General features: G+C 44.3%; 3 protein-coding genes across 4 annotated transcripts; 1 reads left to right on the top strand and 2 right to left on the bottom strand.

Annotated features, from left to right (window-relative positions):
* Positions 1-1,130: 1,130 nt before the first annotated feature.
* phf11 (PHD finger protein 11) lies at positions 1,131-2,801 on the top strand. The gene is made up of 6 exons (XM_077617633.1): positions 1,131-1,178; positions 1,227-1,233; positions 1,329-1,484; positions 1,587-1,721; positions 1,779-1,850; positions 2,243-2,801. Exons 1-6 carry the CDS (start codon positions 1,131-1,133, stop codon positions 2,317-2,319), a joined length of 495 nt encoding a protein of 164 aa, XP_077473759.1. The 3' UTR covers positions 2,320-2,801.
* Positions 2,786-7,159, bottom strand: LOC144086806 (RCC1 and BTB domain-containing protein 1-like). Of its 2 annotated transcripts, none has more exons than XM_077616932.1 (12): positions 7,008-7,159; positions 6,482-6,701; positions 5,540-5,690; positions 5,288-5,454; positions 5,023-5,181; positions 4,854-4,952; positions 4,592-4,734; positions 4,320-4,510; positions 4,037-4,163; positions 3,740-3,891; positions 3,523-3,665; positions 2,786-3,451 (listed from the first exon to the last, which is right to left on the bottom strand). In XM_077616932.1, the coding sequence occupies exons 1-12, from the start codon at positions 7,043-7,045 to the stop codon at positions 3,311-3,313; spliced, it is 1,731 nt and encodes a 576-aa protein (XP_077473058.1). In that variant the 5' UTR covers positions 7,046-7,159; the 3' UTR covers positions 2,786-3,310. The 2 variants fall into 2 exon arrangements, with proteins under 2 accessions (XP_077473058.1, XP_077473059.1); XM_077616933.1 differs by having other exon boundaries at positions 3,535-3,665.
* Positions 7,160-11,584: 4,425 nt separating this feature from the next.
* On the bottom strand, positions 11,585-22,062 carry kpna3 (karyopherin alpha 3 (importin alpha 4)). The gene is made up of 17 exons (XM_077617134.1): positions 21,743-22,062; positions 18,204-18,248; positions 17,069-17,158; positions 16,584-16,613; positions 16,452-16,504; positions 15,533-15,628; positions 15,096-15,181; positions 14,751-14,837; positions 14,019-14,188; positions 13,887-13,931; positions 13,626-13,757; positions 13,412-13,540; positions 13,092-13,196; positions 12,912-12,983; positions 12,640-12,802; positions 12,468-12,559; positions 11,585-12,044 (listed from the first exon to the last, which is right to left on the bottom strand). Exons 1-17 carry the CDS (start codon positions 21,809-21,811, stop codon positions 11,946-11,948), a joined length of 1,563 nt encoding a protein of 520 aa, XP_077473260.1. The 5' UTR covers positions 21,812-22,062; the 3' UTR covers positions 11,585-11,945.
* Positions 22,063-22,166: the final 104 nt, after the last annotated feature.

Raw genomic sequence — 22,166 nt, 5'->3', positions numbered from 1 at the left:
AGATTGCATTTGTGTTTAGCTCCAGAATATAAAAAAAAATCTCTTTAAAAAGTCACATCACATTTGATTGTTTTGTTCAACATTTTTTTGCGCTGTATTATAAAATTATTGTTTTTTTCTTCTGTTTTTCCTTTTCCAGATCCCAGAGACCATTACTCCCAAAACCGGCGCTTCAAAGAATGACAGGGACCGGTCACCTTTCACGTAGGCGTAATTTGCAAACCTATGGAGTCTAATATGTCTTATTAATAAGTTTCTACACATTATGACCACTTTATCTGTGTGTTATACCAAGTTCTATGCAGGTCATAATTTATTATTTTTAGTACTGGGTACAATTCTTTGGCTCCCGATACAGGTTTGTGATATGCTAATACTGTACCCCCCAAAAATATACATTTGTTTTCTTTTAATACAAAATTATTGCAAATACATGCTTACATTTTCTGAAGTATTTTTTTCATAATTTTCTACTTACATGTTATTGGATTGGATGTCTAGCGCCATCAATGCATGTGAGCTCATGAGTCCTGTAAGGGTTAAAATATATATATATATTTTTAATTGGTTGTCGTAACTTTTGTGTGTTGCAGGCAGTCTGACAGGCCCTCTGAAAACAAGAGGAAGAGAATGTCCGATTCCTCAAGTTCAGGTGCCTTTTTTTTTCCAAATTTCATGTCATAAATGTAATAACAGTGAGTTTCACTTGTCCTTCATATGGAGTAGCGTATTGGCCTGAATGTAAACTATTGCTCTAATCATTTGGTTCAGATATACTTTACTCATTATTCACGTTTATTTATTTTTCTCCCACAGGTGAAGAAGAGCCGTCTGAAAGTTTAGCTCCCATCGAGGATTCCGATTTAGACGAAAAGGCGGACGTGCCGGCGTGGCACCGAGTGGGTTGCGTTCCTCAATTTTATGCTAACATCCTTTCCAAAGGCTTTTATTGACAGCCCTTTCTTTTTTCCTGCAGGGTTTCAGGTACGTTTTTCAATGATAGACCATTTTTGCGTAGCTGTGTGTGCGTGTGTTTTGGACTTAGCTCCCTCGTTGAGTAGTCCTTCTCCAAACCAGCGGTTTTGGGTGCGATTCCCGCAACGTGGCGTCCGTGGAATTTTCCAAGGCGGATGCCGATTCCTGAGAAAGACATCCATCCGAACGTCGAACCTATCACAGTCAAAAAATAAGTTAGGATATCTATCAAATGACATTTTCTCTCCCAGGGTGAAGGTGGAAAATTCTCCCACATCCAGCAAAGGTATTCCCAACAAATGTTAACTTTCCTTGCCACCGCTCACTTGAAAAGTACTTTCCCATTTCCCCAGGGCAAGAGTTTACAACGCAAGTCAGCGTGGACGAAGACCCGATCCACTCGGTTGGTCCGGAACTCGCCCGTGGCCCCTTGACGTCCGACGAGTCCCACATTCTGCCGCCGCCTCCCGACAACACCGCCGCACAAGTCGCGCCGTGGGGAGACCAAGGTACGGACGTCGTCGTTGTTGTCACATGACGCCGTAGAACCCACGACATGTTGCCACGCCCCCCGGACACCGTCAATAAGAAAACTCTGACCTGATCGACAGAGTGCAGCTTTGACGCCGCCGTCTTCTGGAGGCAAATCCACACGGCCGGATGCACGGAAGCCATCTTCGACGACTTCCTCAACGACATGAAGGACGTCTCCTTGAGGATCCAGCGCGAAATGGCCAGCCGGGAAGGCGAGTGGCCCACGCCCGCCCGTGGACGTGCAAAAAAGTGACGCTCGGTCTTTGCAGATTACGACGTGGCGCTTAAGGTGATGATGGCTTCTGGGAAAATAACGCAGCTGCTCAGCAAACAGCAAAAAGGTGAGCGATGACGTCATTCTTTGATGCATCCAAAATGGAGGACCTTTTGTTTTCCTGCTCAAAATTCACGCCAGGTTTTGTAAGAATAATCATACCTGTCAACCTCTGCCGATAACTGCCCTTATAAATGATTATTGATTCCCCTTACAAACCCCCAAAAAACCTTACAAACACCGTACGACTCGTACGAGTCGTACGGTGTTTGTAAGGTTTTTTGGGGGTTTGTAAGGGGAATCAATAATCATTTATAAGGGCAGTTATCGGCAGAGGTTGACAGGTATGGAATATATTCTGATCATGTCATCTCGGCTTTCCTTGTGCGACAATTGCCACTTTGTATATGAAAACGGACACCTTTATCAAGACGCTTTTCACTTTTGTGATTTTGTCAGAGTTGGAGCTGAAACAAATGGCGGTGCAGAAATCGCTAGCGGCCATGCAAGACGTGGTGTCGTTGCTCAGGAGATGATTTGGCGCCTCGCTTGGTCTTCCTCTCCTCGCCTCTCAACTATTTCAAGCCTTCCTTGACTGGCCGCAAAAAAGACAAACTTTTATTTTTCAGGGGAAAACAGCTTTAGTGGTCGGTAAGACATTCCTGCCAGAAAAATGTTAGTACTTTCTAAAAGTTTTTTTTTTAGCAATTTGGTTGAACCATGGTTCAAAAGCCATGTAATTTCCTTTGATATAATTTCATTTTTTAAGTGTTTTTAATTTATTTATTCAAAGTACAAACATTTTCCTCCAGATTTGTATTTTACTTTTAAAAAGTAGTGTACTGCATGCAGTACATAAGGCACACTCATTAACAGAATAATATATATAGATATTTGTCTTTATAGTTTTTTGTTTTGTCCTTTTACTGCTCCTTAAATGCATCTAAGATGGGTGGTGCTGTTTGATACTTCTAAAATCTTTCTGTGCAAAAAAAAAGGATTTCAATTCAAATCTTGTTTAATAGTAGTGGTCATCAACCCTTGTGAGGCCAAATGCTACAGAAAATTCAACAATCTGTAACATTTGTAACATTGTTCCATGTCCTATAAAAAATACAAATAGGGGAATCATACAGGGCACGGGTTAAGATGCAGCTGAGTAAATGAATCCTGTACAAAGTCTGTTTTTCCACAAATTTAGGGGCAAAAATGGCAGCAAAACGCCCACCAGCAGTCGCCTCAGGTGCCCCAATCGTCTAATTGTCTTACATCCGATGTAAATAACCGCTATTTCTCGCTCTTAATAAATTGAACATGTCTTTTGTAACCTGAGGTTTTTTCTTAAAGTGCCGCGTAGGTACAAACTAGTCAACAAAATCCATAAGATGCCACTGGACCGCTATACTTAGAAACATCTTACTTCTGATTCCAAGTGCTGGAGAGGAAGACGTTTGGCTCCTCCCACAAGTGCAAACGGTCGTCCGGCGATTCGGTGAATCTTTGGGATGGAAGGAAATTGGGGTCCGGTCAATTCTTGAAGGCGCCGCAGCGGCCGGCTTGGCGAAAAATGACGTTCAACAAGTCGCCGTCGATCTGCTGGAAGGCGTCCGTCTGCGTCACTCGGGTCAAGTGGTTGACGCAAAACTTAAAGCAGAAGTCTTCCAGATCCTGACCGAGGACGGTCGGGGATGATGAAGCGTTAGAACCGGAGCGAGAGAGGGAGGAGGGGCTCTTCCTACCGCGGGACGAACCTCGGCGCCGTAGCGCACGGACGCCGCCAGGAAGGTGAAGGCGTTGTCGACCGTGATGCCGCGCTTGATGATGTGCTGGCACAGGCGTTTCAGGCGGTTCTCGCAGTAGGACGTGGCCAGGTCCAGGAGGCCTGCGGGGACGACGGACAAAACAAGCGTTAAAAGAGAGAGCGCTTTTGAATAGGGACGCCGTCCCGGGCCTGACCGATGGCGTCCTCCGGCGGCAGCTCCACGGCGTCCGTGTACAGGAACTCCAGAAAGGAGCGATAAACCGGGAAGGAGAACTGCTGGATTTCAATCACATCCTTGGCGTCTTCGTTCCAGTGCGACTGGAACATGGTGCGGAAATGTTCGCACCTGAAGCGGGGTGAAAACGGACGTCAAATATTCTTTGGCCGGAAACCACCGCGCATCGAGAATGGTAGCCAGATTTAGTTAGGCCGTGGCACGGACTTTTTTGGGGGGAATTTCCTTTTTTTTTGTGCTCCAACGTGCGTCTAACCTGATTTTTAGAACGGCTTTGTGCACGTAGATGTATTTGCCATCCACGCAGAACTTGAGGTCGGCCGTTTCCGGGTTGTCGAACTCCTTCTTGAGCGACTGAGCCACCGTCAGAAAGTCATCTAACTCTGCCAAGAAAATACGGTAATCCTTCGTTAATGGTTCCACCTTCTTTCGCAATAGACCAATCGGCGCAACGTGGGGACAGTGTTTTTAATATTTGCACCATCATAATCTCCAATTGCGAATTCCCCCCCGTGTCCGCACGGCATTTCTCCAGGTACCTGCGGTGAGGACCCTCCACATGACGGAGGGCGTGGCAAAGCAGGCGAAGACGTCGTCGGTGCAGCTAAAGTGCGTGAGGTGGGGCAGCATGACCGACTGCCCCCTGCAATGCCCCCACATGTACACCTGGCCGCTCTGCGTCTTGGCGGCCGACGTGTGCGCCGAGTGGCAGGCGGCCACCTCCACGATCCTGGCGAGGGAGGGGAGGGGCCACGGGCGTCAGGCCACGCCCCCTTTCTTCGCCGCGTTCGGGAACGGCGTCGAGCCCCACCTTCCTTTCTCGCCCATGATGACGACGGGACTCAGGTGGTTGCTTTTGTTGCCCGTGCCCAGTTGGCCGTACGTGTTGGCGCCCCACGCGTACAGTTCGCCTTCGTCCGTCAGCGCCAGGGAATGCGCATACCCGCACACCAGCTGGAGAAAACAAACAAACAAAAACATTGACGATGGAAAAATGTTTGGGCACCCCCGATTGGGCCTTTGTTTGCCGTTTATGTTTCTCGCCACACGCCGCATTTTTAGTCGTTTCTCACCTGCTGCACGCGCAAACCGGCGAGTCGATCGGGAGTCAACTGGTTGCTGTTATTTCCCAGCCCCAGCTGCCCGTTGCCGTTGTAGCCCCAACCGTACACCTGTCCGAACGACGTCTGGTCAAGCCGGGACCATCGTTCGGCTAGCGGGAGACGGAGGCCGCGCGGTCACCTCGCCGTTGTCCAGCACCGCCATGGACGAGTTCTGCCCGCAGACGATGCCGACGGCGATCTTGGTCTGGAGGCCGCTGGAAACGCGGCGCGGGTGGGGCTGAGTGGCCGTGGAACCGGAACCCACCTGCCCGCAGTTGTTGTAACCCCACGCGAACACCTGAAAGGATGACTCGTACCGTTCGTCCAAATAATGGTATCGACGCGACGTGTGCTTCTCGTTAGCCGTTAGCATTTCGGCTAACGGTATGTATGAGAGCGCGCACCTGTCCAGATTGAGTGAGCGCCATGGAGTGGTGCGAGCCACACGCCACCTCGGTCACCTTGCAGTTGAGCAGGTTGGTGGACACCAGCACGGGCAAGAGCCCTTGGTTGGTGGTACCGTTTCCCAGCTGGCAGTAGACGTTGTGGCCCCAGGCAAAAAGTTCCCCCTCTGGAGGCCGCAAAATCAATCATTGGGGCCAATAAAAAAAACATTTAAAAAAGGAATGGGAAGGGGCGTCTGGGCTGGACGGTACCTTCGGTGGCCAGCAGGACGTGCGGGCCGCTGCCGTAGCTCACGCTGACCACCTTCTTGCCGCTCAGGAAGTCCAGCTTCTTGGGAACGATGGTGCTCTGGTTGTCGCCGGTGCACAGGCAGTTGCTGCAGTTCAGCCCCAACACGAACACCTGAGGAGGGCCCAGCGCACTTTGCTTTGCGGCTTTGCCACTCGCCACCGTGCATTTGGAATGTGACCGTGAAATAATCTGATTGATTTCTTTACTTTCTGGGTGAGCGTTAAGGCAGACTTTATCGAGTCCAATTTCGTTTGAGGAAACATTTTCAAAGTCACTTGCGCAATCCACTACAGAGAAATTCGGCAAAACTCGCTCGGGCAGATGGAATGGTGAGATATGATGTAATAATACTACAAAAAAATCAGGTTAGCCATTTACAGGTTTCATTATTTTAGCATTAGTTTTACTGGTCTAAAGATATACGTGTTGGATCGGCCCAAACAAATGGCATTGGAAGTAAAAAAAATAAAAAAATGACTGAAAAACTCTAATAGCATTACCTCTCGTTTTATTGAGGGAGGCGGAGTTTATTGAGTTCAATTTTTAAGAAACATTTTCAAAGTCGCTTGCGCAATCCACAGCAGATAAATTCGTCAAAACTCGCTCGGCAACCGGACTTGTTTCTTCTCTCACCGTCAACAATCATGAGATGGAATCATGAGATATGATATGATAATACAAAAAAAATCGGTTTAGCTATTTACAGGTTAGATAATTTTTTGCATTACTCCTACTGGTCTAAAGATATCGGCCCCAAAAATGGCATTGTAACTCAAATAGCATTACCTCTCGTTTTACAGGGACGATTGACTTCAGGTAAAAACGAACGATCCGAAATGACGAGGCTTGAAAAATGACCCCCGATTGATCAATTTCAGACGCGGAATCCGGTGTAAACTCACCTCGTCATCCCGAGTTATGTAGATGGCCTCGTTGGCGGACGCTCCAAACACGCACGCTTTCCATATGCAGGCCAGCTCCTGGGGTGCCATTAGACTGAATAGCGGCCATTTTGAGACGTCCACCATTTTGTTCTCGATGCCAAGTCGCGGAAGCCTCAAGCGAAAGCCGTGGGAAGGAGACCCCTCAGGTGGAAACCGCAGGCGGTGAAGGGTGCGTGTGCTGAAAAACAGCAAAGGCGTCTCAATATTTTGACAACAAACAGACACGGCGTGAAAAAAAACGCAAACGACAGCGACCGTTGTCAATGGCAGACAATGAGTTAATACTAGAAAATCTATTAAGTGCTATGTCACCCTGCTGAAAAAAGTTATTTTCCCACTTGTCAGTTTATGAATTAACTGTAGCTAATCAAAGGATAAAACTGATTTTACAACTATTCTTTGAAATCCGGCGAAATGACAGTCCTATTAATAACTGCCATGTCCTTTTACTTTGAAAGGCACCATCCGTTTTATAAGAGAGCACCTGAGTTCGAACCCTAATTGCATCGGTTCGCACGCCATCACCGTAAAGCAGACAATACTGGCTGTTAAGTTAAAAAAAAGTTGAGGCTGGTTTGACTTCGTTTAACGCCTGAAGGGAAGCTAAAATGACTGCAGTTCCAAACGCCAGCCTAGCTCGAGTAGTGGTTCGGTTCTGCCTTTTAAAGCGACGGCTTAGCTAGCTCCCGAGCTAATTAGCATCGACAATTAACGAGTTCATGGACCAAAACTCACCCGGTGTGAAGAAGTGCTTGGGCTCCAAGGAAGCAGGCCTTTTAGTGGTTTTCACCATGGCACTCGAGGCCTAAAGTGGCTGTCGGTCGCTAATGTTTACTGGCGTTTACAAGACGGCGAGGAAGTCCGTACGTGTGTACTCAGTCACCCCTGAACAGAGTTGCCAGATTGGGAAGACAGTCTCCAGCCCAAAACACCTTAATACGACTTCACTTCAATAAAATAAGCACCCCAAATTACAAAGTCCCCTTTAAGACAAATTATTTCCCTCTTTAGTCAAATTTTAGCGTTAGAACCATAAAAAAGGCAAAAGAAATGAGCACATTGTGCTGACTGTGTCGCCGATGAGCATCATGGGAGATAAAGTTCTTTTTCGATGTTATTGTTTTCGTTTTAATTAATTCATTGTTATGCGTTTAAAAACTGACAACATTTTCCATAACCCATTACGAAGTGCATTCGTGGATAAGTATTTTCTATGGCGATAGATTAACGATTAAAGCGACGTAGAAATGCTGACGTAGGTACAAGCAATGCTCAATATGACAGGAAGCCAACCAATCTGGCAACGCGGATTTTGATCTTGTTTGCGGAAGTCGCTTCATGACGCAGGCTAACTAATCGATCGTAGAGTCGAGCTACCTTGTTTTGATTGAACTAAAGGAGCAAGTGGGTTGTCCAATAAGTAAAATAAAATAAAAAACACTGGTTTTGGTTGAACTTCGGGCCTTTTGCTGTTTTCTTCTGTTTCTTGGGAAAAATACACTCCTTTGACATATAAAAAAAAGATGGGGAGCATTAAAAGCACGACTATTTTTGGTCAAAAAACAAACCTGAACTTAAAGCCACGAAGACCTTTACAAATGAATGTTTTCCTCATTAACCATTATTTTTCGTTCATATTTTTAAGAATAAACATTTGCGAATCGATAACACGTAAAACAACTAAATTAATACAATTCAAATGAGTTCAAACCAATTACACTCTTGTGGCCCCCCAATAAAACTTTAAATTGGATTTATTTATCATTTCTCCCTACTGTAACTGCCTTTGAATTCCATTTCTTAAAACAAATCACAACACTTGCAAGCGCCAGATGACCAATCGGCTTGAACAGCAGGTTTTTATTTTGCTTCGGATCAGAACCACATAGATCACGTCCTGAGGGTGCCATGAGACGAAATGCTATGAAAAAAAAACCCTCAATGAGTTTACGTGGCGACGATGGCTTGTGGTGATGGAGGGGGGCACACAAGTAAAAATGTGTTTGCATCGCCATGGCAACCAGCATGTGGGGGTGTATGTGTGTGTGTGTGCGTATAGGAGGTCAAATGTACAGATAGGACATCTGGTGGGTTAATATGTCATAACAAAATTTTGTGGGAAGCTGCACCTTCAGATATACTTTTTTTTAAAAGAAGATATATTAACATTTGCAACATTAAAGAAGAAGATTAAGACCCCTGGGGAGAAAAAAATGGAGACAGGATTCTGAGAATGATGTCAGAATTCAGAATTTATTCTCATCATTCTGAGTCAGAATTCTCACATTATTCTCATCAGTCGGACTTGTGAGAATATTTCTCATCATACAGAATTTAGATTTGAAATAGAGAATTCTGACTCAAAAGTGAGAATCTTGGCCATCTATTTTTTTCCCCTTCAGTGGCCCCAAAATGACTTCAACCCGTTCGAATTTCAAATGACCGATTAAAGCAAATCAGCCAACTTCCCCACCCTTAAAAAATAAACAAATCCCAACCTAATATTCCCAAATGAACAAAAAGACAAAAAACAAAAGGCACCTCGACTTTTTCTTGTTTGTTTCCAACTCATATTTGTCTTTAATATGCACAGGAGTTGAAAGCATCAATGAGCCACCTTAAAGAGACAAGAGAGTTCAATCTAAAATTTATAAAAAGATAGAAACAATCAGAGGCCAAAACGCTGTCTGTTGCTTTACTATTATTCATTTAAAACAACTTTTTTTTCCTTTAAGAGCAAGTAAAAATCTTGCAACAAACATAAGCTTGTATCCAATGTGGCTACAAGACAAACATAATTGTAAATCTTTAAAGTGGCTCGGTCTAGTCCGCTAGTGCATGACTGTACACCCTCGCTCTAAAATTTGTAATCCGGTATAAACAACTAGCCCCTCCCCCAACGGTCGTGACCACACCCCCTCTGTAGTTAGCGAAAACACACGCATTTTCGACATTACGAGGAGAGGACCAAAGCTGCTCCAATTAATAATAATCAGCATGTCATCACAATATATACGCAAGTCAAAAAATAAAAACCAAAGAAATATTGCTTCCTCAAGAAAAGAAAAAAAAAAAGAAAAAGCCTCGGCAGCCATGTTGGACAGCAAGGTCATGGTCGTTGCCGCCCGTCCAACGAGCGTCGGCTGCAGCAGCTTTGTACAGGCTTCATGTCAATATACTTATATATATTTATATTCAATAGACGGCTAGGAGAGATACACATGACATTGTTGTTGTTGTTTTTTTGTACAAGTGTTCAAAGCGAGTGAGCGAGCACTCCGGCCAAGAGTGGTGAAGTAGTACTGTGAAGGTTGGAAGCCAAAACGGCGTATCTTTTTTATCCTCGACGAAGAACGAGGACACGCTGAAAAGAAATGGAATCTCGCCGAGAAATAAAGTCGCCGTCCGGCAAGAATTCGGTAATCCGGGATTTAACTTTCATGATTGCAAGTTACTATGAGGCTATCATTTTAAAATATAAGCAGATTTTTGGTCAAGGAAATTTCAACGTACTTGTGTTGATGTTTTCTAAAGAGGGGTCGTGACCTTTAGATAAAAAAAGGAGAATCAAAGACAAATGGCGCAGTTTTTAAAAAGGGGGAAAATGTATTGTTAGCATCACATCCCAAACATATTTTGACTTCATTTGAATTTTATTTTCTCGTAACCTCCAGTTGAGACTTTTTCCTAACAAATGCTAACTTTGTCACTTTTTTTCTGCATTGAATTCTGCCTTTCTCCACCATATATTTTTTTGCTTGCGTTTCCAATATTGCAACGTAATTCTCATAACAGCATATTACGAATAACATGAGAAAATAGCTGCGTTATATAAATAGCCTTGATTTGCACTTTAACTAAAAAATGACTACCGCATTTTCCGGACTATAAGTCACACTTTACCATAGTTAATCAAATGTGACTTTTTTTTTCTTTCTCTGTGACCATGATATTATATTTGAAAGACTATAGTTATTTGAAAAACATGTTAACTATTTAGCCTGTTGTTCTCCATTTTACTATTGTAACTTTAAAGTCCGTATGTCCTGTTCTCGTTTTTTTTTTCCAATCAAATAAAAAATGATACCTGCTAAAAATGCGACTCCATTTTTTGTTCTTTTGCTCCCGACCGGACCGTTTTCTTTTCAGCGTGGTCCTTCTGCTCTTTCCTGCTCGTGAGACTAAAACATAGCCAAGGTCCAAAATAAAGGCGACGGAAGCTGCGAACGGAAATCATCGCAAATGCGAACTGAATTCATTAAGAAAAAAAATTAAAAATAAAACAACAACGTTCAAACATGTTTTTTCCGTTTGTTTAAAAATAATCCGTTTCAATTCAGGCTGCTTTTTTTTTTAAAGCAAATTTTGGTATAAACTCACCGGCCCCCACCACCACCAACTTGCACAATTCACATTGCAGGGGAGTCATGAGCAGTGCGGTCCGTGGTCTGGTCTGGTCCGGTCCGGTATAGTCCGGTCCAGGCGCTAAACCAGCGCGACAGTGGAAGTTTCTGCACTTCCTACTTTACCTCTTTCTTGCCTGACTTTGCCGCTCGTTCTCAGCAGCTAGTTCGCTTTTAAACGGGAAGAAATCAAAAATAATGGTAGTTGACTTTCAGGGGGGGGGCTGGTGAGACTAATTCGTTTGGAGTCACATTAAAAAAAATAATAAAGGGGGTGGGAAGAAAAGAGCGACATCATGAAGTCCCATCAAATCCAACTGCAACTCAATGGGCCCTTTCCCCCTCCGTGGTTAATGGTGGCTTGGCTCTGCAATGGGTTAGTTAGGGAGGATTACTCGGATGACCCTCAAAGTGGGCGTGCCCCGACATCAAAAGGGTTTTTAGGGAGGGAACCCAAACAAAAACAGGACTATTTCTCCCCACGTGTGTGTGTGTGTGTGATATGATGGCTTCCAAAAGAAGTATACACACCAATTGTCCAAAAGTGTGTAGCGTGTGGGTGCGAACTAAAGTGTGCTTGCTTGTTGTGAATCTTTCGGTAATTCGACGTCCTTCCGTCCTCCCGCTTTCTGTGTCATGTGATATGTGGGGTTTAAAAAAATAAAAAAAATCCTGGTAGTGAGGCAGGTTGCCAGATGGTGGAGAAGGGGTGCTGATTGTTTATAAAAGAAAAAATATCCTGGTTGTGGGGCAGGTTGCCAGATGGTGGCGAAGGGGTGCTGATTGTTTAGAAAAAGAAAAAGAAAAAAAGAATCACCACAGTGCAGAGGTGGTGGGTGATGAGGGCCACAAACCCCCAAGTGGTGAACGAATGTCAATATCCAAGTCCATCCTTCCGTATTGGGTTGCCAGATTGGAGGAGAAATGTATGAATGTTTGAATTGTGGGGAGTAGAGATTACAGAGTACCCGTGCAGCTGGTTGAAGCAAACATCCTGGCTTTTTTTCTTTCTTCTTTTCTTAGAAATTAAACTCCTTTGTCTGCATGTTGGAAGCGGGGTCAAAGTTGAAGGTTCCTCCTTGAGTGCTTTCCGGGATCACGTTGGCATCTTCGTCAATCTAAAAAGTGGAGATCAGGTGTAAAACATGAGAAAAACCGGTAATTTTTTTCAACAAAATGTGTCATACCGAGACAATTCAGTGTCTGAAATGTAGTTTTGGTCCAAGTGGCTTTTTTTTACGGCGTGTTTTCTCATGCTCGATTTTCTCAGTTTTAACCAAAGATGTTCATTTAAACGCAACCCTAACATTATTACTTTTTTGTGTTTAATATTAATTCCTCCTGTGGATTGCTAAAACACCATCACCACATAAGTATCCAATAAATATATCGAAATTCTGAAGATTTAGAACTCCTGGTGAATAACAATAAAAAAATCAACAATTTTTAATAAAATAACAAGTCACAGGGGAAACTCCGCCCACATTGAAACCCCATTGTGCCGAGAACGGGTGTCTTGCGATGACTCGCTGCGAACTTACGTCGTCGGAAAAGTATTGATCGATAATCTCAAAGGCTAGTTTGTAGATGTCCTCGTTTTCGTGTTGCTGCAAATGCTCGATCTTCTCCAAACCTGAGAAACGGGAGGAAGACGATAAATGTCCGAGGGTCCGGCGGGACAAAACTAAGCGAAAGCAAACGTCGGAAGCTCACCCCCGCATTCCTCGATGATCTCGGCGATGCTGCTGGCTTCCTCGCCCGCCATGATGAGGATGTTCTTGAGGCCGTCGAGGACCACCTGAACCACCTGGGGATCCTTCACCATCATGAGGTTGCAGAAGGGTGGGATGACGTTCTTTTCCACCAGATACTCCACCTGCGCATATAAACCGTAGGCTTGATTCAGTCATCATTTTTTGAGCGACAAATACGGCCTATATGTGAGAGAATACAGTAGGTCAAGGGATTGTTTGAAAAGGGCTCACCTGGTCTTTTCTTCCACTGATGGTGAGGTTGCTGATGGCCCACGCCGCCTCCTTCTGAGTGCCAAAGTCACCCTGTGAAGAGATAGGCTGTCACTATGAGGTGGACCACGTGGTCATTTCCGCCCCACATGGACCGGACCCACTGTAGCCCATGAGGGAATGTTGCAAAAAAAAAAGGACCTTGGCCAGTTGGTGAATGATCATGGGGATGAGTCCAGCGTCGATGACCGCTTGGACTTGCTGCTGATTCCCTGCTGTGATATTGGAGAGGAACCACACTGCTTCCTGCAAATGACAAAAACAGTCTTTTTTTTAACTCAAAGTATTTTGTAACATCGACAACCCTGAAAGCAAACAAGCCTGTGAAAATGACAGGGTACAAGGATTCATTATTCTCATTTTAAGTACAACGAAAAGCCCTTCCAGATATTTAGTTATCAGGTCATATACATTATTTTTTTTATTCGGCCCATTCGTTGCTATGGCCACACTTGTGGTACCTTATTGATCTTTTCTTTCGGGTGTGTGAGCAAGTTGGGGAAGAATCCGAGGACCTTGCAGTCGAGAACAACTTGCGTTTGCTCGTCCGTGCCGGTGACGATGTTGCCCACTGCCCGCAGAGCTGCCGTCTTCCAGGAGAAACACGGTAAAGGGGAAAATGTCGTTAGAAAAAGAGACGCGGATGTTTTGACATTTTGGCACCCCGAATCTCACCTGCACTTTCACTTCTTGGTGTCGGAGGAGAGGCACGAGAAGCGGAACCACGCCAGAGTCGATGACCATCTGGATCTGCTCGTTGCCGCCGTCCGTCAGGTAGGACAAGGCCCAGACTGTATCGACGAGGATCTGAACACCATTTTGAATGGCGTTAAAACGGAATGCCAAGCCCGCGTGACGTCATTCGCTCGGAATCAAACTCAAAACGAGTTGCTAATTGCAGATATGAATTATTATGGTTAACTGATCATGACTTACATTGATATCAGTGTGATGTATGAGCTCGCAGAGGGCAGGCAAAATCTGCAAGGGAGGAGAGAGTCGCAGAAAAGGGAAGTTAAGAGTGGGAGGAGTCATTCCATCCGGGGCGGGTCCCTTCTGCATTTTTACCTCTTGCACCGTTTCCATGGGCGGAGGTGGGTCCTTATTGCGGCACAGGTTGACGATGACCCACGTGACGTTGCGCAGGAAAGTGATGGGGAAGGAGGGGTCGATGAAGGACAGCAGCGGCTTGACCACGCCCAGGGAAATCACGTAGTCCCGGCACTCTGGCCCGTCGCCTGGACAAAAGAGGCCCAAAATTTACACTCAATTCTCCTCTTTGACGTTGACTTCCAAGTGTTGTACTCTTCAATGACGGGTGAGTTTTGATTTATCCACTAAATACTTCATGGTGAACATTAAGCCTGCTTGAAATGACTGTTCTTACTTTGACATGAAATGTAATGGACTTTGACTGTGGGCGACATAAGGTCTGTATCACCACAAAACTGGCGAGCCAGGCGTCCCCCCGACAGTTTTAACCTTGGTCAGAGCGCAGCATATCTTCACCGATGTACGTGGGTATCTCGCCTCTTTCTCCGTTCTTTTTGTGATACTAAGATACATTTCCGTGGTAATTGCATTTTTTTTGGGCTGAGCCTAGAAAAGCCAGCTTCATTGTTTGAGCCCATAATGTGAAAAAAGGAGACGAAAAAGGCGAAGATACTCCAAGAGCACAAACACACACAATTCCACAATTCTTATGCACTAGCCAAGCAGTGGACGAGGCACGGTTGTCCCAACGTCATTGGTGGAGGACGTCGTAACCCGATGAGTCAAAAATCAAAGAGTTATACTGACCTATAATGTTTCCCAGGGCCCAAACAGCCTGTTCGCATACGTTCTGATGAGGCGATAGAAGAAGTCGCAAGAACAATGGCACTGCATCTAAAAACACACATGACAAAACACAGCATTGACTACATTGTATTCTAGTTGCCATAATGAGAATAAAAAATTTAAAAAACACTTGAGAATAGCATAAAAATCAACAATTTGACCATATTAGCAACAATAAATACGCCGTCCGCTACAGACCCAAAATGAATGCCCCAATGGCCACTAGCTAAAAGCGCTAAAAAAGATTACCCGATAAAAGTAAGGTGTGTATTTCAATTCAACGTTAAGAGATTGGGTCCAACTTACTGGATTTAACCACGGCTTGAGTCTGCGCCGACGTCCCGGAAGCAATGTTGGTCAGAGCCCAAGCGGCCTCGAACTGAAGAGAGGGGCTTCACAACATGAATAAAAAGAATTAGGGGGACATTAAGCCGAAGAAGGCGGAAAGAGCAACCCCCAAAAAAGCAGACGAGCAGATATACGCAAACAAACAACTCCGCATTCTTCAACGAGCTCTCCGCGTTACGCGACACTAGCCGAGCTGTTGCTCCGCCTACAAATTCTTCCGGCGCGGCTATTTATCCTATCATCGTCGGGAGCCAACGCGAGGTCCTGGGAAGTCCGGACCTCCGGAAGACAGGAATGCTGTTATATTTGGCTCGGGCCCGCCAACAACCCGCTGCATTTCCTCGACGCGCGCAAAGGCTAACGGCTCTCGCCCACTTGAATGTTTCCAAACTCACTTGTCGTCTCTTTCCAGGCAGTTGACGAGGATGGGCAGGATGCCGGACTTTATCAAGTCGTCGATGGGGGGGTTTCTGTCGCTGGAGAGCAGTTTTCTGACATGCGGGAAACAACAACACGGGTTAAAACCTAGCCTAGCGGGTGGATATACGCTAGTACAGTGGTAACTCAACCTACGATCAGCTCGTGGAACGACGAAAATTTCGTTCGAATAATTCGCCCGCGATACGATCAAAATTGCGAGATGCGAGAAAGACAGGTGGCCATGACATGAGGCTGTTTATCATCTTTTTTGCCGCATCTCTTTCGTGTATAACACATATCTACGAGCACTGAACGATTTATTCAGACGAGTTTCGACCAGGAAACGCACAACGCGCATGCGCCGGCAAAAAGAGGGCTTTCTGGGTAATGAAGTATACTCGTGCACACAACACCGCTCAATTTTAGTTATATTAAACACATTTTATTACTATTAAACCACTAGTTATGTGTTACTTTGTTAATAGATGGCGAATTAGAAGAAATAAAACATTTTTTTCCAATCCAATATCCTGTTTTTGGTGTTTTTTCAGAGGATTGGAGCGAATTAACGCCCCCACCCCTCTCTCTCTCTCTCTTCCCCCTTCGAATTGCGTCTAATTATACTTCTATTAAACACATTTTATTACTATTAAACCACTAGTTATGTGTTACTTTGTTAATAGATGGCGAATTAGAAGAAATAAAACATTTTTTTCCAATCCAATATCCTGTTTTGGTGTTATTTCAGAGGGTTGGAACGAATTAATTTGTTTTTAGTTCATTTCAATGGGAAACGTCCGCTCGAGTTACGAAAAGCTCGACATACGATCTCAGTCCCGGAACGGTTTAAGATCGTATGTCGAGGTACCACTGTAATTGGTGAGAATGTGTCACCTGGCCGCCTGCACGGCGCTGAGCTGGATGACGGCGTTGTCGCTGGTGGCGTTCTGAAAACGAGAGCAAAATAAGAGTGGCATTATTTAAGAAAGGTTGACCTTTTTTTACGTGTACACTTGCGACGCTTACCTGTAAAATGGCATCAAGTCTAATACTTTGCTGCAAAAAAAACAACAGGAAATAAAGAGCTTTTAGAAGATTTACAACACGTTCTACTAATTAACCCTCGACTGCCTGAAGCACATTTTTGAGAAGATTAAAAGGCCTAAATAGCAAGCAAAAATGCGGCAGCTGCACAAAGCGTTAGCAAGTTAGCGCCCAATCTCTCTAGAAACGTAAAATAAGGTTTAGAGAGAGAAATAATCAGCCTCTGCAAAATGTAAACAGTTTTTTGGGGGGGCTTTTAAGTATTCATTTTTCAAGAAAAAATATTCTTAGTAAATATATGAATGTTCTCAGAAAGCTATTTTGGTATATTTGGATGGGAAATAGTTTCCAAAACATCAGAAAATGATGCCAAAGAAGGAAGTAGAAGCTTAGTAAAGCAAAATGCAATTTTTTGGTACCATGTAACTGACAAGCAACTTTTATTTATTTATATTCCCATTGTTTACCCCTTTGAAGTCTGAGTCGACGTCCGAGTCCTCCAGACTCTCCTCCTGGGGAACGTTTCTCTTCTTCAGTAGGTGCTCGTCTCGTTTGTTCTGTCGAGGGGACACAGATGTGAGTGAGTGGGGGGGTGGAACGCGTTAATGCAAGAATAAATTCTTAAAGCCGGAGTGAATCCAGGCCATCCTCAAAGCTTTTCTCCCCCCCAAAAATAAGCCTGCACCCTGAGAGTGAACACATTTTGGTGGTCTACTTGTACAGCGCCCGCACACACAGTGACTTGACTGGTAGGAGGAGATTCCCTTGGCCTACATTCTCGTGCATCATGCCGCTGTGCGTCAGCGATGACTAATCAGCCTACTGCACTGTTTTGGTTCTGACCCGATCGGCCAGCGTACCGTACCGACTGTTTGGGTCCCGACCTGATCCCATGCCGCGGAACGTAATAGAACGGCAGAGCACGTGATCTTTTCAATCTTTCCCGTCTCAGCGATGTGGATATTAAGCACGCAGTTCGGAGAAAAAAAATTAAAATCTGAAAATTGCGCTGATATGAAGGAATGAATGCCTTTGTTTTCACTCCATATCGAAATTGAAGAGCTATTAACAGTGCAAAATAGTCAAATATAGACTTCTATAAAAATAAAAAATAAAAACCTCCCAAAAAAAACCAATAATAATAATATGTATACCGTATTTTCCGCACTATAAGACGCACCGGAGTAGGGGACGAATGAATAAATGTGACTGCAGACGCAAATATGAGCCAATTGCACCAGACTACACAAAACTGTCAGAATGTCAAAATAAAAGCAGACAATTCTGTTTTGTACTCTATGAATGAGTTACAACGTGACTATTAGGTAGAAAAATCCAATAAGCAGAACTTGGACCCCTTAAAGAATAACTAAAGTTTATTTTTTGTATTTTTCATTTTACCAAATTTGTGTGACAATTTACATTGAAAGTGTCAAGACTTTTTTTTAACGCCATTTGAGTTAGTCTATTTCATTGCACTTCTGCAAAATCCCCATTTTCACAAATAAGTGTCTGTCCATTTTTTTGGTTTTTACTTTGGTTATTTAAAATAAAATATTTCAATCGAAGCTTGTGTGGGTGTGTGTGGGTGTGTTTTCTCACCCTTCTCAACTCCACCGTCACCTCATTCCGATGTCTTCGCATAGTCTGTGAAGAAAAATTCAAAATTATTCATAAATGGTGGATAGCGAGCTTTCTGGGCAGCTGCATTAGCATTAAAAGCTCTCCTCTGATGTTAAAACACAACCTACTTAACATTCATCTACAGCCGTGATAGATAGGAAGATGATTTATTGCCCACCATCATAGAAATATAAATAACATTAGATTTACAGGGCTGCCAAATGTAAAAAAAAAATGTATTGGGCAAAGATAATTTTCAGATATTATGACCCTTTTTGCAAGTGGGGTTTACCATAATATACCATAAAATAAAGCTAATCATCTCATTTTCTAATACTTTTCAAACAACTTCCTTTTTTTAAAAGGGCAATTCTGGCAAAAAAAATAAAAAATAAACACAAACCGCTAATCAACGATTTGTGTTGTTGAAAAGGAAGTGAGAATGCTACTTTCAAAATAATGGAACATTTTGACAACGTGCCAAACTTATTTAAAACATGATTTTGGAAATGAAATGTCATGGCTAGCGAAAAACGGAAAGCCAAAAACAAAAATGTAATACAAAAAAAGTAGTTAGTAGTTCAGTAAAGACGAAAACTTTGTAGTATTTGGCAGCCTTGCATTTAAATGAATATGAAATGGACTATCAAATGAAAGGAATTTTGTCGGTAGCCGTTATGGTCACTACGAGTAATAGTCAACATGGGGGTACAACGGGTGAATATTTCTAATGATGCGAGGGGTGCCTAACCAACAAGTACCGCATATAGCACACAAGTGAGGAGACACGAGCTGGAGTAATTGCCGTATTTATGCATCTGTTGGCGTTTGCCGTTTGAGGTCCTGTGACTCTTTCAACGGGTTCATGTTGCTTTCCCAAATAGCCTCTTGCGTAATGTGCTCACAGTCAAAACTCAGCGGCGCTATCTTCCCACAAACCATTGCTGCGCTGCGCCAAACCAGACTAAATTAATTGGTGGCCAACAATCCATTATTAGCGATTTGACGTCTACTAAAAACTCATTTTCTGAGAGTACTCCGAAAGACAAGTTGCTCGGTCAGATTCCAGTTTTGGGGTCAGCTAAAATGGAACCGTTACATTTTTGGAATGATTGTCGTGTTGTGTCATACTGCCGATGTTAGAAAATGAAAGGTATTCGCGGCTCGGTATGTTTGGGGCGTCATGGCAGAAGCAGACTTGAAATACTACTAAGTCGGTGTTTACAGTGCTGAGATGGTCAGGTGTGCCATAGGAAATTAGCTGCAAAAAAATATATATATATTCATAATATAGATTGAAAGGTTTGACATGATGAGAATGGAGTCAAAATGTTGTTAAAGTTGTTTCGTTGTTTATTTGTACGTGAGCAGCACCGAACGTTCTTTGCTTTTACGGGCTTCAACTTTTTGGCGCGTGAACACAAAACTGATTTTGGCGCAACTTTAAGAGATTAATACTATATTGGCCGATTAAAGCCGTTATTGGACTTTTTGACAACCAGACGTTGTTCAGGGTCTGCGGTGGTCAATTTTTGGGAACTCAAGGTTGGTGTGAGGAAAATACTTACTGTTTTTTCAGATAAGTTTTTCAATTTTTCTATCTTTTAAACATTTGAGCCATGTTGTTTTGTTGCACCAAGCAGATATATATATAAATATATAATAGAGTGGAATGCTGGTAAGGCCAACATGCTAACTGTCACCTAAAAATATGCGTGGTGAGCCTAAGTAAAAAGGGAATTAAGCCCATCGACATATTCGAGAGGCTCACAATGCCACCTATGGTGTAATTAAGCGATAGTGTAGCACAATCGAAGTCGCTAATACACACGTCGTTTAACTGTGCCTTGAATTCAGTTTCCAATCTGCTTAGTTTATTATCCCAGTTGCTCAAATCCAATTTAGAACAAGTGTAGTAAACTTTAGCTTGCATAAACATGGCTAGCTGTTAGCGGATTGTGCTAACAGGGCTTTTAGTGGTTCTTCCATTTCATTATTCCAGTAAGAGCGTCATTTTGGGCATTGTAATTTGAGTAATAATTACCGCGAGTTTGATTTTCGTCGTTTTACATTGTACATTTTGCCGCAATATTGGACAAATCTAAACATAATTAGCATGAAGACGGAATAGATGATCTCTGATTACAATAAATTCCTGTTGAATAGGCATCCACGGTCAAACATTTTGAGACTTTCTCATCCGCCCGAATATTGACGTGTCTCAAAAATCGACTGCGGCGGGTGTGATGGTTTGTTCTAAAGAAGATCAAATTAACATTAGTAATCCATCCAGCCGTAGCCTGAGTCATCCATTTAAAGCGCAGGTGGGTTGATCCAGCCTATCGTTGCAAATCAGAAAAGCAGACGAAAGCCTCGGGGCAACGTTTGCAAAAAAAAAGTCCTCCAGGTTGAAGCCAACATGGGATGAAGTAGCGACTTGTAGAGAGAAGCTAGACGCCCAGGATGCCTGAAATAGCATCAAGAATGCGTTGGCAAGGTCCATCTGTCAGGGCGGCCATGTGCTCGTGCCACCGACATCCAAACACGTTGAAAACAAGCACCGGCTGGACATTGAACCGCAAGTTTTAGGCTGAGTGGATTGCTGGGAGCCTGCTTTTTTATGCATTGTACTGTTGGAGGATTATCTCAGGATTACTAATAGATCAGGAAGCAACGGGACTGCTGGGGTTTCTTCAAATATATTGCCCTTTCTCATATTAATTCACGACTGAAAAGTCTGGGAAAGATTTTGGCTACATGGAAAAGCCTACATTTCGCATCTCGAATCATTTCAACGCAGTATTCGGGGAAATTAAATCGAGTTAAGGACGAGTGGTTATGCCGAAGGGGAGTCACTTTTCTAGTTGTTAACTCGCCGGTTACTTAGTAGACACTTCCACGGTGGTGAAAATGAGGGTAAAGCGAACGTAAATGTAATTTTGCGGCACCGACGGGTGATTAAAACGCTTAATCCCGCCTGCTCGGTTCAAGCTAGCTCACCTGGCTAGCTAGCATGCGAGGGAAGGTGGGGCGAATGGTGATTTTTCTTTACCTGCCGCGTGTTTTTAGTTTTAACGACGACCGTCATTTGTGTATGCAAAAATGACAAAAATGCGGAGGGAGTGTCGGCGTCGGGGTCACTCGGTCTAGCACACGAGGCGAACGTGGAGGTAGTCCCGGCGGAACGGGCCCACCGTTCCAGCGAACCACCGGCGTCCAGCCGACTAGCCGGAGGCATTAGCAGCCACTGACAGCTAGCATCGGCGAGCTAGCATTTGCCAAATTCCACCCGAATACGTCGTCATTTCGGAAAAAAAGTAGCAACACTACCGTCTACGAGTAAGTTAGCGACCGCCCCGTTAGGCGAAATTGTGCGAAAATGTCCGAACGGGAGGCCGACGAACACTTTTAGCCGAGGTTAGCTTCGTCGGGGCCGGGCAGCTAGCCGTCGAAGGGAGGCCCCGACCTGAGCCGCCGCTCGCAAATCGACTCCAATGAGCCAGCAAGTCGCCTCTCACCTCGACATCGCGCCCCTTGTTCTTAAAGCTCTTGATGCGGTGGTTCTCCAAGCCGGCGTTGTCTGCCATGGCTGCGCGCGGGGGTGTTAGAGCCGGGAGGACGGGGAGGGGGTTGCTTGTGTGGTGACTCCGGCTGTCGGGATCTCCTCCTTCCTCCTCGTGAGATGAGGCTTAGGCACGGCAGCTCGTGTCCTCCTCCTGCTGCTGCTGTTGCTGCTGCTGGTGGGCTCCAGGGCGGGTTGCTGACGACCCAAGTCACGTGGCCCATGTGGGCGTGGTTACCAGCTATGGACCTTTGAGTCGGGATAGCTAGCTCTGCCAAGAAATGGTGGCCCCAAAAAAAACGACTGCACTGATGCGCTAATGTAATTTTATGGATAGAAAACAAATTTGGCAAGGAAATCGGGGGGAAAAAGTGGGCGTT

This window comes from Stigmatopora argus, chromosome 13, assembly GCF_051989625.1.
Source record: "Stigmatopora argus isolate UIUO_Sarg chromosome 13, RoL_Sarg_1.0, whole genome shotgun sequence".
Classification (NCBI taxonomy): domain Eukaryota; kingdom Metazoa; phylum Chordata; class Actinopteri; order Syngnathiformes; family Syngnathidae; genus Stigmatopora; species Stigmatopora argus.
Note: the sequence above shows the minus strand (reverse complement) of the source record. Positions and strands in the feature narration are given on the sequence as shown.

What these genes read in the sequence shown, in the direction of transcription:
- kpna3 (XM_077617134.1), bottom strand. Translation starts at nt 21,811, where the DNA reads ATGGCAGACAACGCCGGCTTGGAGAACCACCGCATCAAGAGCTTTAAG. An exon ending in TCGACTCAGACTTCAAAGGG is followed by an intron (nt 16,614 to 17,068) that starts GTAAACAATGGG and finishes TTTTTTTTGCAG; the next exon opens with CAAAGTATTAGACTTGATGC. An exon ending in GATCATCGAGGAATGCGGGG is followed by an intron (nt 12,560 to 12,639) that starts GTGAGCTTCCGA and finishes CCCGTTTCTCAG; the next exon opens with GTTTGGAGAAGATCGAGCAT.
- phf11 (XM_077617633.1), top strand. Translation starts at nt 1,131, where the DNA reads ATGCCGATTCCTGAGAAAGACATCCATCCGAACGTCGAACCTATCACA. An exon ending in CGCGCCGTGGGGAGACCAAG is followed by an intron (nt 1,485 to 1,586) that starts GTACGGACGTCG and finishes CCTGATCGACAG; the next exon opens with AGTGCAGCTTTGACGCCGCC. An exon ending in CGAAATGGCCAGCCGGGAAG is followed by an intron (nt 1,722 to 1,778) that starts GCGAGTGGCCCA and finishes CGGTCTTTGCAG; the next exon opens with ATTACGACGTGGCGCTTAAG.
- LOC144086806 (XM_077616932.1), bottom strand. Translation starts at nt 7,045, where the DNA reads ATGGCGTGCGAACCGATGCAATTAGGGTTCGAACTCAG. An exon ending in CAATTAGGGTTCGAACTCAG is followed by an intron (nt 6,702 to 7,007) that starts GTGCTCTCTTAT and finishes GCTGTTTTTCAG; the next exon opens with CACACGCACCCTTCACCGCC. An exon ending in GCGCCGAGGTTCGTCCCGCG is followed by an intron (nt 3,452 to 3,522) that starts GTAGGAAGAGCC and finishes GTCCTCGGTCAG; the next exon opens with GATCTGGAAGACTTCTGCTT.